The 14,794-nt window shown below is 37.7% G+C and overlaps 1 protein-coding gene and 1 long non-coding RNA gene across 3 annotated transcripts in view; one reads left to right on the top strand and one right to left on the bottom strand.

Moving 5' to 3' along the window:
* The window catches only part of BNIP3L (BCL2 interacting protein 3 like), a 24,794-nt gene extending 18,925 nt beyond the window's left edge, over positions 1–5,869 (bottom strand). Inside the window, exon 1 of one of the 2 annotated variants that reach the window (XM_067745193.1) lies at positions 5,659–5,869. In XM_067745193.1, the coding sequence (XP_067601294.1) occupies positions 5,659–5,758 (100 nt within the window). In that variant the 5' untranslated portion in view covers positions 5,759–5,869. Of the gene's footprint in view, positions 1–5,051; positions 5,182–5,658 lie in introns of those variants that run through there. The other variant, XM_067745194.1, reaches the window with a different exon arrangement.
* LOC137228151 (uncharacterized) overlaps positions 5,801–14,794 on the top strand; it is a 24,971-nt gene continuing 15,977 nt past the window's right edge. The window contains exon 1 of the long non-coding RNA XR_010945160.1: positions 5,801–6,042. This is a non-coding gene — a long non-coding RNA (uncharacterized lncRNA). The remainder of the gene's footprint in view (positions 6,043–14,794) is intronic.

The following is a 14,794-nucleotide window of genomic DNA, read 5'->3' as shown; positions in this document are numbered from 1 at the left end:
GCCAAACAACACAACTCCATGACATCTCCACGGTCTCATTCCGTCCACACACAAAAATGGACACAGGCTAGGCAGTATTCAAAATGGATGAAGAAATTCAACTAGCAAAGCTAATAAGATAGATCTAACACTGAAGGTCATTTAACTAAATACTTGTGGAGTGCCTCTGGAATGCATAAGAAATATACCACAAGCATCCCTAAATTTAGAGCTCTACAAAATATTGTAACTGAAAAGAGCGACAGAGAGAGAGGTATATGATGAACAAACTGTTTTTTTCCTACTCCCACTCTTTCTAGGACTGTCCAATTTATTCTACACCAATGGGACCAGTTCTTGTACAGAAGCCCAATGTGAAAAAAATAAAAGGCTGCAGGTGCTCTGGCAGAAGCAGAACTAAGGAACCAGGAGTTCTAGATGGGTCTCCGTGGAAGCCAGTCTTCTCTAAAATACAATTAACATTCACTTGAAGCAGCTGATCAGAGAGAAAAAAGGCTGTAACAATGTCAGGTTTTCAAAACCTTGCTTTTTTGAAGGACTTCCAAACCCATATCTAAATTCTACCTTCTACATTAAATATATGTAAGTAATCACAATGTAGGAACTTGAGGAGACCCACCCAGAAAAGCTTAGTGAAAAGGACCTGTAATTGCCTTACTCTGTAACATAACTGAAGGCACCTCTACTCAAGGCAGACAGTACCTATCGGGCATGTATTAGCATAGTGGCTCAGACCACAGACTGAAGCCAGACTCTCCTTCTACCTTCTATCATGTCCAGTTGTCCCAGACTCCCCTTCTATCACATCAGATTGTCACAGCCTAGACAGGTCACTTAACCTCTCTGTGTTCCAGTAACCTCTCTGTGTTCCAGTTTTCTCATCTGTAAAATAGGGATAATAACTGTGTCTACCTGAAGGTGATCAAAAGGTACAAACTTCCAGTCAGGAGAGAAATAAGTCCTGGGGATGTATGTAATTTACAGCATGGTGACTACAGTTAATAACTGTATTGTATATTTGAAAGAAAAGAGTAGATCTTAGAAGTTCTCATCATAAGAAAAAAATTTTTTCGTAACTGTGTGGTGATGAATGTTAACTAGGCTTACTGTGGTGGTCATTTCAAAATGAATGAAAAAATAAATAAAATCATTATTTTGTACACCTGAAACTAATGTTATATGTCACACCTCAATTTAAAAAAAACACACACTGAATGGTTGCCTGCACATAGTGGAAAAAAAACCACAAAACACCACATCTACCTCATAGGGCTGTTGGGAGGATGACAGGAATAAAACACAACGAAAAGTTCCGAGTACATAACAAGTGCTATGTGTTAGTTACTATTATAATTATACTCAGTATCTTTTAAAAACATTTCTTACTACAAAATTAATGCATTCCTTGAAAATGTAAACATCAGTATGTGAAGGAAAAAAATTGATACCTCTCCTCCCAACCTCTCATTCCTACTCCTAAAGGAAACTGCTTTTAACAGTTTCATATGTAGACTTCCAGAGAATACTTTTGTGTTTTGCTTTTGTTATTACAAATAAAAACAATGGAATTGTACTGTATATATTTTTCTGTAAATAGTGTTTCTTACCTAACAACTCGTTGATGTCTTTCAATGTCAATATATATTGCCTTACTTTGTTCTTCGGAACTGCACTGCATCCCATCATAAAGATATACCATGCTTTAACCATTATCCAAATGGCAATGGTTAATCATCACCCAAATGATTGCTTCTAATATTCTGTTATTACAACCAGGACTTCCATGAACATTCTGCTGGGTAATCTGGCAATACCCATTAAAAGCCTTAAAATGGTAGATTTCCTTTAACTCTTAATTCTGTTCCAGTAATATCATCTATGGAAATAATCAGTTCTGCAGAGAAAGTCAGGACATAGATATCCATTAAATGTTTACATACTTAAAGCAATTATACTCCAATAAAGAATTAAAAAAAATTTAGATCTGAAAAAAAAATGTGTATATACTAGCTTTATCTTTTGAGTAAAGTGGAAAAAATCAAACTTATCTTTCTCAATAGTTGAACTGCACATACCTTTTTCTCATCTCCTAGTTCATTTCTGATTTATAGCCTCAGAATTTCTTGACGTTCTAACACTACCAATCCTCACGAAGTCCCTTTTTACTTGGAAAGGAAATAAGACATGAGGACTGTGCTGTCCAAGCAATACAATGCAGGAAAAAAATCTGAGTGAATTCCCTTCCTAATAATTAAGCCTTTAAAATTAAAAACTGGAGGCTCCATTATATTAAAAGACTACTTACAAACTAACAATCGTTCTCTTAAGCCAGGTGATACATATACACACTACAGGAGCTATTTTCTAGTTTAAGTCTGAGAACTGCTAAGAGGATTCAGAGATGCATGCTTCTACATTCTGTAATACAGTTCTTCGTGAAGGTTGGTCCAATAATTGTGATTTGCATTCATGACTGTATGCTGTATTTACTCTTTATAATTTTATAATCACCAGTTTAATCCTCTTGCAAGGACAGTGAGGGAATGAGGGAAGAGAGAAAAGGAAAAAGAGTATTTCTCATTCTTTCCCCAACTTCTCAATTCCATGTGTAACTCATCATAACCGGGGCTAACACATTTCATCATGTCTTATTTTCTTTCCTCAAAACATGTATTTTATTTCAAGTACCTGATGCTGGAATCCAGACTGAGAACATTCACTAACATTTTTCTAAAAAAAAAACAGTATTATAAGGCATTGGAGTTTCACGTGTCATAGCCTTAAAAGCCTTCTTGCCATAACTGAGGAAGCAAGTACATCATAGCTGTAGATATTTAAAAAGATAAAAAAGGCTGTACTAAAAAAAAAGAAAAAGAAAAAAAAAGGCTGCACTTCCTACATGAAACAATAACAAGAATTTTATTACTACCATAATTTTCCTCATATTACCTACTGAATTTTATGACATAAATGTCCAATATTCTTAAGTAACTTGATAGTTTTCTCTAGAATAAAACTATCAACTGGAAAATATCCTTTTAACTTTGGAAGTAGTTCAGATATTTGTCCACTAATTTGTAATGAAAGCAAACAGTCCCCATACAAGGATAAACTTAAAAAAAAATCAGAGAACGGTTTCATTATTCCAAATATTTCAATAATTTTCTATTAAAACTTTGACCCCTGAACTAAAGATAAAATCCCAAGCCAGAGATAATCTGTACAATGAGTTCATCTCCTGTTTTTCAGAGTTGTGCAACTTTATGCAACAAACAACTTCAACTTATCAGCAATTTGGATAGTATTAGATGCCCGAATAAGTTGTTTTGCTCAGTGCCCAAAAATCACTTGAAGGAATCAATAAGACTTCTTGTTTTGTTCAGTCCAGTGTTGTATAATGAGCTAAAAAAGAGTAAAAGGCGAAAGGAGCGTAATGAAACATGGCACTTATCTGAAAGCTTTTCAGTAACATTTAAAAGCAGCTCACCCTAGCTCAAATAAAATACTTTCTATCTAGCAGATTTCCCAAAGCAACATTTTGATATCACACACAGGCTGAGCATTCTTGCACTTCTGTAAGAGCTAATACAAACGTAGCAGTACCTGATTGGCCAAGGACATCAAAGACCTCAGAGGTCTGTCAGGACACGGAGGAAAACCATCACACAGAGCTCAACCCCATTTTTCTGTTACATGGTCAAAGGAAAAGAAAAATTCCTTTGCTTTCTGTGAAGTCGGGTACACATAGTAACCAAACAGCCAACTTGTAAGTATCACAGAAAACTGGAATACAATTAAGAAACAGTACATTAAAAAGAGATCAATAGGCAGGTCACCTCTATACATTAGGTGGCATACACTGAGAGAATAAGAAACACACATAATCAGGGGATTGTGGGCCAATGAAAAGAAGTGTCCTGAAAGCAACACTAGTCGGGTGAAAGTAAAACCTCAGCTCTAGGACCTAGCCTGCCATGAACTTGGACAACACACTTCACTCTAGACCTGTTTGTTTTTTCTATTGGAGTAGAGTTAATTTACAATTGTGCTAATTCCTGCTGTAGAGCAAAGTGACTCAGTTATACACATATACCCATTCTTTTTTTCTGTATCTTTTCAATTATGGTTTATCCCAGGAGATTGGCTATAGTTCCCTGTGCTATACAGTAGAACCTTGTTTTTTATCCATTCTAAATAGACCTGTTTCTCTACCAGTAAATAAAAGTGGACAGTTATCGCTAAAGTTTCTTCCCGTTCTAAAATCACATGGTTCTAAATACAGGTAATTAATTTTAAAATGCATATTAATATGTGAAGCAAAGAACATTAAAACACACAGAAATTAATCTTAATTTACTGTGGGAAATAATATCTAAATCTTACATTCTAGAACATAAGACACTTAAAAGTTTTTAAAGGTCAACATTTAAAGAATCACCTAATCAAAAGATGGAGCAAAAAGAATAAGCAATGAAAACATCTTGTGAGGACAGGAACTCTCTTCCCTAAAGTAATTGTTAGGCCACGCTGGAACACCTCCCTCTGTTGAAAGATCTTAGAGTGCCTTTAAATGTCATTTAAGCATCCAACTGATTTTTAAACGACTTCATCTGGCCATACGCTAACTGTCCCAATCACCTCTTTCAAAAGGTAAATTACAGGAAGGTTAAGGCAAGAACCTTTCCAAGGCTTCCAGCGAGCTTTAAAGACAACAGGGAATCACCTTAGAACAAGATGTCTAAGCACCAGAATGTTAGCAAAAGCAACTGTAGTTGGTCGTAATTTGATACTGCCATTAACTTTCAACCGCCCCAGTGTACCAATGTATTTTTAATCCCGTTTCTGAAAATTCATTGCCCCAGACTCCGTGATCTGTGCAATCTTGGATGGTTCAAGAAGCTGTTCGTAAGCAGGTTTACAGGACACACAACCCCAATGTTAAAAAAAAAAAAAAAAATTACTTGAGCAACTCTGAAACATCTTTAAAAAAAAGTAGTATAGCCTCCTCACACCCACCCCCCGTCACGTGATACAAGTAACCACTAAATTACCAAATAATTCTCCAGGCCAGCTCGTGCTAACAAAGGAACGCAACCAGAGGTCTCACATTTTGAGCCCTGGGGGAAGGCCGACCCAGTGAGGTGGGGTCAGCCGGGCTTGGCCCAAGGCGTGCCGCACACTTGACCTCCCGCCCGTCCCTCGCCCGCGCCCTCCTCTCAGTCCGCCGCCCGCGTCCATCCCCTGGCGTCCCCGCCGCACGTCCCCATCCCTGCCCACGTCCACTTGGCGGCCCGCTCCGCCCACCCTCCCCCCCCGCGCCCCAAGGCCCGCCCCTCCACGCCCCGATTGGCTCCGCTCAGGGGCCCACCACAGGTGGGATCCGCTCGACGCCCTCGTCTTCCCACCCACCTACCCTTCCCAACGGCGAACCCAAGCAGCCCCCCACCCAAGACCCCAGGAAGGAGCTGAGCCAGGTCTGGAGGAAGACAGGAGCAACTCCTCCTGACAGGTGACGGGAGCTGTCAGTCATCCGCACATCCTAGGCCTTGACCAATGGGCTGCCTTCTCCTCCCGCTCCCCGCGCGGAGCTGGCGGCAGCGGCCCGAGCAGCTCCTCCTCCCCCATCCCCTTTACCGAGCCCGCCGGCCCAGTACTCACTGTTGAGGCCGGCTGGTGGGGGAAGAGACTGTTCACCTTCCTCACAGTTGTTGTTGTTGTTGTGCGGGGGCGGCGGCTGCTCTACTAAGTGAGACGACATTGTCGGGCGGCTGGAAGAGGTGCGACCGCAGCAGGACCGTCTCTGGTTCTTGGGCAGCAACACAACAAGCCGAGTCCCCCGCCCCCTTTTCTGCGCCTGCGCAGTCCCTCCCCTGGCCCTGACGTCAGGACCCGCCCCGGCCACGTGATGACAACACAACAAGCGGCGGGGCGGGGCGGGGGCGTTCCCAGGCGAGCGACAGACGTGGAGACGCGGGAGTCACGCTGACGCGCGCGCCAGGAATGAATTCCTGCCTGTCATTTGTACCGGCCGGATGGAGTGAGGTATGTGGCTGGAAGTGGGGTAGAGGATGGGGAGACGTCTGTAATGAGGAAGTGCAAGGCCCTCAGGTGCTGGCACGCAGGTCTCCCACACCTACAGGACCAACGTTATTTATCCAATACGTGAGCATTTCTTTTTTAATATCTGTAAGGACTCAGTCTGTAATAGGTATCGTGGTGACACAAAGTAAGCAAAAGTCCCCGTGCCTCTCCGTCATAAAACTGAAATAAAGCTGGTGGAACGCTGACACGCCAGTGAACAATGTAAGGCAGGCCAGACTTTTTCGTTGTTAAACAATTTTTAAAAAAATTAATTACAAACAACACGCAATCATTGTTAAAAAAAAAAAGGAGAATTTCAGGAAAACATAGAGAAGAAAATAATCACCCACATCCCATCACTTAACCCATTTCTGGGACTTGACATGGCAAGCCATGTTTCGTTTACATGGGTGACAGTAAACTATGTTCCTAAACATTCCACCTACTTCCTCTCTCCATGTCTTTATCGTTTCCTTGGTTTCGTTTATGTGTGACATCTATTTTTCTCATTTGTCTTTTAACCTGTTTCACTTTGCTGAAGTTAAAGTTTTCAGGCAATGAGATCTATTATTTTTATATGGCTTGGGAATACCCTCACACCTTGATTTTGAATCTACTCCCTATAATTTTTTCCTAGTTTTCTTATAGGTGTAATTTTTATATTTATACCCCTAATCCATCTGAAACTTATTCTTGTATGTGTAAATTGCTTAATTTCAATTCTTCCCAACTGACCCAACAGTATTTATTAATTTTTAAGTTGTCCTTTCCACCCTGATTTGAAATTGCACCCTTATCACATTCTAAATTCCCACAAAAATGGGAGTTCATTTCAGGTTTCTCTACAGTAGCTCTATTAGATAACTATTAGAGAAAGTTTGTTTAAAATTTTTCTTTGACTGTTTAATTACTCTTCAGATGAATTTGGGGGGGATGACTGACATACAAAGTTGTCTTCCATTCAGACATATCCCTCATTCTATTTTTATTAAAAATTTTAAAAGGTGTTCTTTAAAAAGATCTTAAACATTTCATAAACTTTTTTGAGTTTTAGTATAATCTTATACTCATTTTTTTAAAGAAACATAGAAAGTTTCCTTTTCTATGTTCTTAAGTAGGTAAAATTGAAATTAATTTTCTGTTTCCCTTAAGGAAACATCCAGACCTAGTGGGGTTGTTTTTTGCAGGAGCGGGTAGCTCTGTTTCTGTAGGATGTTACCTTTATTTCTTATGTTGTGTTATTTGGACTTTATTTTCTCATGATTATATTACCTAATGGTTAATCTATTTTATTGGCTCTTTTAAACCCAGTTCCTTCTTCCTAATTGTATGATTCTTAAATCCTTTTTTATCAGCTTGAGATATAATTCACATACTATACAGTTAATCCATTTAAAGTTCACAGTTCACTGTTTTTTGTTATATTCAGAGTTGTGCAGCCATCACTACAGTCTAATTTTGGACTTTTGTCGCCCCCAAAAGAAACCCTATGCTTATTAGTTATGTCTCATTTTTCCTAACTTCTTACATTTGATGCTTATTTCATTCCTTCTTTCTTTATTTGGGTATTTAAGAATTTTTCCCTGGTCAGAGTATGTTTTTGTACTATTTTTAGTTTGGAGATTTTTCTTAGGTTTTCTTTGAAGCGTAATACATCGTTCCTTTTGGGGAATGTTCCATGAGTATTTGAAAAGAAGGTATGGTTTCTGTGTTCAGGGCAGCAGGTCTGATGTATCTGTTGTACTACCTTAGTAATAATGTCATTTAAGCTTTTTATATTTCCTCCCTCTCTATGTCTTATGGATTTCAAGAGGTCAATTAATATTTCCCACTCTGATATGTTTCTATTTCTTCTATCTCTTTTGTCGTTGAGGCTTCATTATTTGATGCATAGATGCTCATAACTGTGTCTTTATCATTATGAATTGGTCGTAATTGTGTCCTCAGGCCAACCTTGTCTGTTATTGAAATCATGATTCTGGTTTTTATTATTGTTATTATTGTTGTTTTTGTTCAGTTGCAACATTTTGATGTACTTCTACCCACTCTTTTAATTTCCTACTTTTCTGAATCACTTTCTATTAGGTGTGTCACCTGTTAACTGCAGAAAAGCAGCCTTTGCATTAGGATGTAATCAGAATTTCTTTTTCTTTTAATAGGGCAGTTTAACACATTTACATTTATTGATAGTTTACATGTAATTGGATTTAATATTGTTATTTTACATCGTGCTTTCCAGTTAATATCTTAAAATATCTTTCACTATGGCCCTATTTGTTTTCCAATGTATTTCATCATATAACCTAGAAATTTTAATTTTTCTTCAATTAGTAGCCTTTATAACTGCATATTTATATAATTCGGTCATTTCTTTATATGGTTTCATTTAATGCTCAGAAAGGAACAATAGTGAAATTAGTGTAATGCCCCTTCTTCCTCCTTTCCCTCTCCTACCCACTTTTTTAGAAGATCATGTTCTCTCTTAATATTTACCTGCATGTCCATAGCCTAACTTTATGAGTTAAGGAACTGAAAAATGACCAAACTAAACCAAAGGCTAGCAGAAGGAAATAAATAATAAATATTATAGCAGAGATAAACATAATAGGCAAATAGTAAAACGACAGAGAGAATCAACAAAACCAAAAGTTGGCTCTTTGAAAATATCAACAGAATTGACCAGCCTTTAGCTAGACTGACAAGAAAAAGAGAAGAAGCAAATAGCTAGAATCAAAAGTGAAAGTGGGGACCTTACTACCAACTTGACAGAACTATGAATAAGAGAATACTGTGAAGAATTATGTGGCAACAAATTATAATTTCTCAGTGGTTACCATGAAGTTTACATTTAGCATCCTAAGTTTATAGCAATGTACAGTTGACCCTTGAATAACATGGGATTGAACTGCATGGGTCCATTTGTATGTGTTTTTTTTTTTTCAATAAGCACGACTATAATAATACATGATCCGTGGTTGGTTGAATCCGCAGGTGTGGAACCTCAGATACAGAGGGCCCACTGTAAAGTTATACATGGATTTTCAACTGTGCCCATAACCCCCATGTTGTTGAAGGGTCAAGTGAAGTTGGAATTGATACCAACATAGCTTCACTGACATAGAAAAACTCTGTTCCTGTATAGCTTCGCTCCCTTTTATGTTGTTATTGCTGCAAATTATGTCTTGATACATTGTATGCCCTTTAACCTAGACTTATAATTACTATTTTATGCATTATTCTTTTAAATCATATAGGAAACAAAAAGAGGAGTTAACAGACCAAAACCACGGTAACAGTGGTTTTATGTTTACCTATGTACTTACCTTTACTGGGGTTCATAAGTCTTTGAGTTACCTTTCATTTCAGCCTGAGGATTTATTTATTTATTTTTAAGCATTTCATGTACTGAAAGTCTACTAGTGATGAACTCCCTCATTCCTTAGCTGGGAATATCTTAATTCCATCTTCATTTTTGAAGGATAGTTTTGCCAGATATAGAATTCTTGGTTGGTAGTTCTTTCTTTCAGCACTTTTTTCAGTATTTTCCTACTATCTTCTTACCTCTGTAGTTTCTGATGAGAAATCAGCTCTTCAGAAATTCGTTTGTTTTATCTTTTAGATTCCACATATAAGTGATAACATACAGTAATATAACATACAGTATTTGTCTTTCTCTGTCTGACTTATTTCACTAAGCATAAATACTCTCTAGGTCTATCCACACTGTTGCGAATGGCAGAATTTCATTCTTTTTTATGGCTGAGTAATATATGTGTGTACATTACATATTCTTTATCCATTCATCTATTGATGAACACTTAGGATGCTTCCATATCTTGGCTATTGTAAGTAATTCTACTGTGAACATTGGGGTCATGTATCTTTGCAAATTAGTGTTTTCGTTTTCTTCAGATACATACCCAGGAGTAGAATTACCGGATCATATGGTATTTCTATTTTCTGTTTTTTGAGGAACCTTCATATTGTTTTCAGTAGTGGCTGCACCAATTTACAATCCCACTGACAGTGTACTAGGGTTCCCTTTTCTCTACATCCTTGCCAACATTTGTTCTTTGTAGACTTTTTGATGACAGCCATTTTGATAGGTGTGAGGTGATATCTCACTGTGGTTTTGATTTGCACTTCTCTGATGATTAGCAATGTTGAACATTTTTTCACGTGCCTGTTGGCCGTCTGTATATCTTCTTTGGAAAAAATGTCTATTCAGGTCTTCTGCCCATTTTTTAATTAGGTTGTTTGGTTTTTTGCTTGTTTTCTGATGCTAAGTTGTATGAGCTGTTTATGTATTTTGGATATTAACCCCTTATTGGTCATATCATTTGCAAATATTTTCTCCCATTCAGGAGGTTGTCTTTTTGTTTTGTCTATGATTTCCTTTGCTGTGAAAAAGCTTTTAAGCTTAATTAGGTACCATTTGTTTAATTTGCTTTGTTTCTTTTGCCTTAGGAGACAGGTCCAAAACAATATTGCTACCATTTATGTCAAATAGTGTTCTGCCTGTGTTTTCTTCTAGGAGTTGTATGATTTCTAGTCTTACATCTAGGTCTTTAATCCATTTGGGGTCTTTTTTTGAATTTTATTTATTTTTTTATACAGCAGGTTCTTATCAGTCATCCATTTTATACACATCAGTGTATACATGTCAATCCCAATCTCCCAATTCATCACACCACCCCCACCCCCTTGCCGCTTTCCCCCCTTGGTGTCCATACGTTTGTTCTCTACATCTGTGTCTCAATTTCTGCCCTGCAAACTGGTTCATCTGTACCATTTTTCTAGGTTCCACATATATGCATTAATATGTGATATTTGTTTTTCTCTTTCTGACTTACTTCACTCTGTATGACAATCTCTAGATTCATCCATGTTTCTACAAATGACCCAATTTCATTTCTTTTTATGGCTGAGTAATATTCCATTGTATATATGTACCACATCTTCTTTATCCATTCGTCTGTCTATGGGCATTTAGGTTGCTTCCATGACCTGGCTATTGTAAATAGTGCTGCAATGAACATTGGGGTGCATGTGTCTTTTTTTTTTTTTTCCTGTACGCGGGCCTCTCACTGTTGTGGCCTCTCCCGTTAAGGAGCACAGGCTCCAGACGCGCAGGCTCAGCAGCCATGGCTCACAGGCCCAGCCGCTCCGCGGCATGTGGGATCTTCCCAGACCGGGGCACGAACCTGTGTCCCCTGCATCGGCAGGCGGACTCTCAACCACTGCACCACCAGGGAAGCCCCCTCATGTCTCTTTTTGAATTACGGTTTCCTCTGGGTATATGCCCAGTAGTGGGATTGCTGGGTCATATGGTAATTCTATTTTTAGTTTTTTTTTTTTTTTAAATTTATTTATTTATTTATGGCTGTGCTGGGCCTTCCCTGCTGCATGCGGGCTTTCTCTAGCCGCGGAAAGCAGAAGCTACTGTTCGTTGCCAGGACATGTGGGATCTTCCCAGGCCAGGGCTTAGAACCCGTGTCCCCTGCATTGGCAGGCAGACTCCCAACCACCATGCCACCAAGGAAGTCCACTATTTTTAGTTTTTAAGGAACCTCCATACTGTTCTCCATAGTGGCTGTATCAATTTACATTCCCACCAACAGTGCTTGAGGGTTCCCTTTTCTCCACACCCTTGCCAGCATTTGTTGTTTGTAGATTTTCTGATGATGTCTACTCTAACTGGCATGAGGTGATACCTCATTGTAGTTTTGATTTGCATTTCTCTAATAATTAGTGACGTTGAGCAGCTTTTCATGTGCTTCTTGGCCATCTGTATGTCTTCTTTGGAGAAATGTCTATTTAGGTCTTATGCCCATTTTTTGACTGGGTTGTTTGTTTTTTTAATATCGAGCTGCATGAGCTGTTTATATATTTTGGAGATTAATCCTTTGTCCGTAGCTTCATTTGCAAATATTTTCTCCCATTCTGAGGGTTGTCTTTTCGTCTTGTTTGTAGTTTCCTTTGCTTTGCAAAAGCTCTTAAGTTTCATTAGGTCCCATTCGTTTATTTTTGTTTTTATTTCCATTACTCTAGGAGGTGGATCAAAAAATATCTTGCTGTGATTTATATCATAGAGTGTTCTTCCTATGTTTTCCTCTAAGAGTTTTATAGTGTCTGGTCTTACATTTAGGTCTTTAATCCATTTTGAGTTTATTTTTGTGTATGGTGTTAGGGAGTGTCCTAATTTCATTCTTTTACATGTAGCTGTCCAGTTTTCTCAGCACCACTTATTGAAGAGACTGTCTTTTCTGCATTGTATATCCTTGCTTCCTTTGTCGTAGATTAGTTGACTGTAGGTGCGTGGGTTTATCTCTGGGCTTTCTGTCCTGTTTCATTGATCTATGTTTCTGTTTTTGTGCCAGTACCATATTGTCTTGATTAAGGTACCTTTGTAGTATAATCTGAAGTCAGGGAATCTGATTCCTCTAGCTCTGTTTTTTTCCCTCAAGACTGCTTTGGCTATTTGGAGTCTTTTGTGTCTCCATACAAATTTTAAGATTTTTTGTTTTAGTTCTGTAGAAAATGCCATTGGTAATCTGATAGGGATTGCATTGAATCTGTAGATTGCTTTGGGTAGTATAGTCATTTTCACAATATTGATTTTCCAATCCAAGAACATGGTATATCTCTACATCTGTTGATATCATCTTTAAGTTCTTCTAATTTCTTATAATTAAGTGTCTTATAGTTTTCTGCATACAGGTCTTTTGTCTGCTTAGGTAGGTTTATTCCTAGGTATTTTGTTCTTTTTGTTGCAGTGGTAAATGGGAGTGTTTCCTTAATGTCTCTTTCAGATTTTTCATCATTACTATATAGGTATGCAAGAGATTTCTGTGCCTTAATTTTGTGTCCTGCAACTTTACCAAATTCATTGATTAGTTCTGGTACTTTTCTGGTTGCATCTTTAGGATTCTCTATGCATAGTATCATGTCATCTGCAAACAATGACAGTTTTACTTCTTCTTTTCCAATTTTTATTTCTTTTTCTTCTCTGATTGCTGTGGCTAGGACTTCCAAAACTATGTTGAATAATAGTGGCAAGAGTGGACATCCTTGTCTTGTTCCTGATCTTAGAGGAAATGCTTTCAGTTTTTCACCATTGAGAATGATGTTGGCTGTGGGTTTGTCATATATGGCCTTTATTATGTTGAGGTAGGTTCCCTCTATGCCCACTTTCTGGAGAGTTTTTATCATAAACGGTGTTGAATTTTGTCAAAAGCTTTTTCTGCATCTATTGAGATGATCATATGGTTTTTATTCCTTAATTTGTTAATGTGTTGTATCACATTGATTGATTTGCATATACTGAAGAATCCTTGCATTTCTGGGGTAAATCCCACTTGATCATGGTGTATGATCCTTTTAATGTGCTGTTGGATTCTGTTTGCTAGTATTTTGTTCAGGATTTTTGCATCTATGTTCATCAGTGATATTGGTCTGTAATTTTCTTTTTTTATAGTATCTTTGTCTGGTTTTGGTATCAGGATGATGGTGGCCTCATAGAATAAGTTTGGGAGTGTTCCTCATCTGCAATTTTTTGGAACAGTTTGAGAAGAATGGGTGTTAGCTCTTCGCTAAATGTTTGATAGAATTCACCTGTGAAGCCATCTGGTCCTGGACTTTTGTTTGTTAGAAGATGTTTCATCACAGTTTCAATTTCATTACTTGTGATTGGTCTGTTCATATTTTCTGTTTCTTCGTGGTTCAGTCTTGGAAAGTTATACCTTCTAAGAATTTGTCCATTTCTTCCAGGTTGTCCATTTTATTGGCATAGAGTTGCTTGTAGTAGTCTCTTAGGATGCTTTGTATTTCTGTGGTGTCTGTTGTAACTTCTTCTTTTTCATTTCTAATTTTATTGATTTGAGTCTTCTCCCTCTTTTTCTTGATGAGTCTGGCTAATGGTTTATCAACTTTGTTTATCTTCTCAAAGAACCAACTTTTAGTTTTATTGATCTTTGCTATTGTTTTCTTTGTTTCTGTTTCATTTATTTCTGCTCTGATCTTTACGATTTCTTTCCTTCTGCTAACTTTGTGTTGTGTTTGTTCTTCTTTCTCTAGTTCCTTTAGGTGTAAGGTTAGATTGTTTATTTGAGATTTTTCTTGTTTCTTGAGGTAGGCTTGTATAGCTATAAACTTCCCTCTTAGAACTGCCTTTGCTGCATCCCATAGGTTTTGGATAGTCGCGTTTTCATTGTCATTTGTCTCTAGGTATTTTTTGATTTCCTCTTTGATTTCTTCAGTGATCTCTTGGTTATTTAGTAACGTATTGTTTAGCCTCCATGTGTTTGTGTTTTTTACGATTTTTTCCCTGTAATTCATTTCTAATCTCATAGCATTGTGGTCAGAGAAGATGCTTGATATGATTTCAATTTTCTTAAATTTACTGAGGCTTGATTTGTGTGACAAGATGTGATCTGTCTTGGAGAATGTTTTGTGCACACTTGAGAAGAAAGTGTAATCTGCTGTTTTTGGACGGAATGTCCTATAAATATCAATTAAATCTATCTGGTCTATTGTGTCATTTAAAGCTTGTGTTTCCTTATTTATTTTCATTTTGGATGATCTGTCCATTGGTGTAAGTGAGGTGTTAAAGTCCCCCACTATTATTGTGTTACTGTCGATTTCCTCTTTTATAGGTGTTAGCAGTTGCCTTATGTATTGAGGTGCTCCTATGTTGCGTGCATATATATTTATA

This window comes from Pseudorca crassidens, chromosome 7 (genome assembly GCF_039906515.1).
Source record: "Pseudorca crassidens isolate mPseCra1 chromosome 7, mPseCra1.hap1, whole genome shotgun sequence".
In the NCBI taxonomy this organism is placed as follows: domain Eukaryota; kingdom Metazoa; phylum Chordata; class Mammalia; order Artiodactyla; family Delphinidae; genus Pseudorca; species Pseudorca crassidens.
This window is presented reverse-complemented; position numbering and strand designations above follow the sequence as displayed.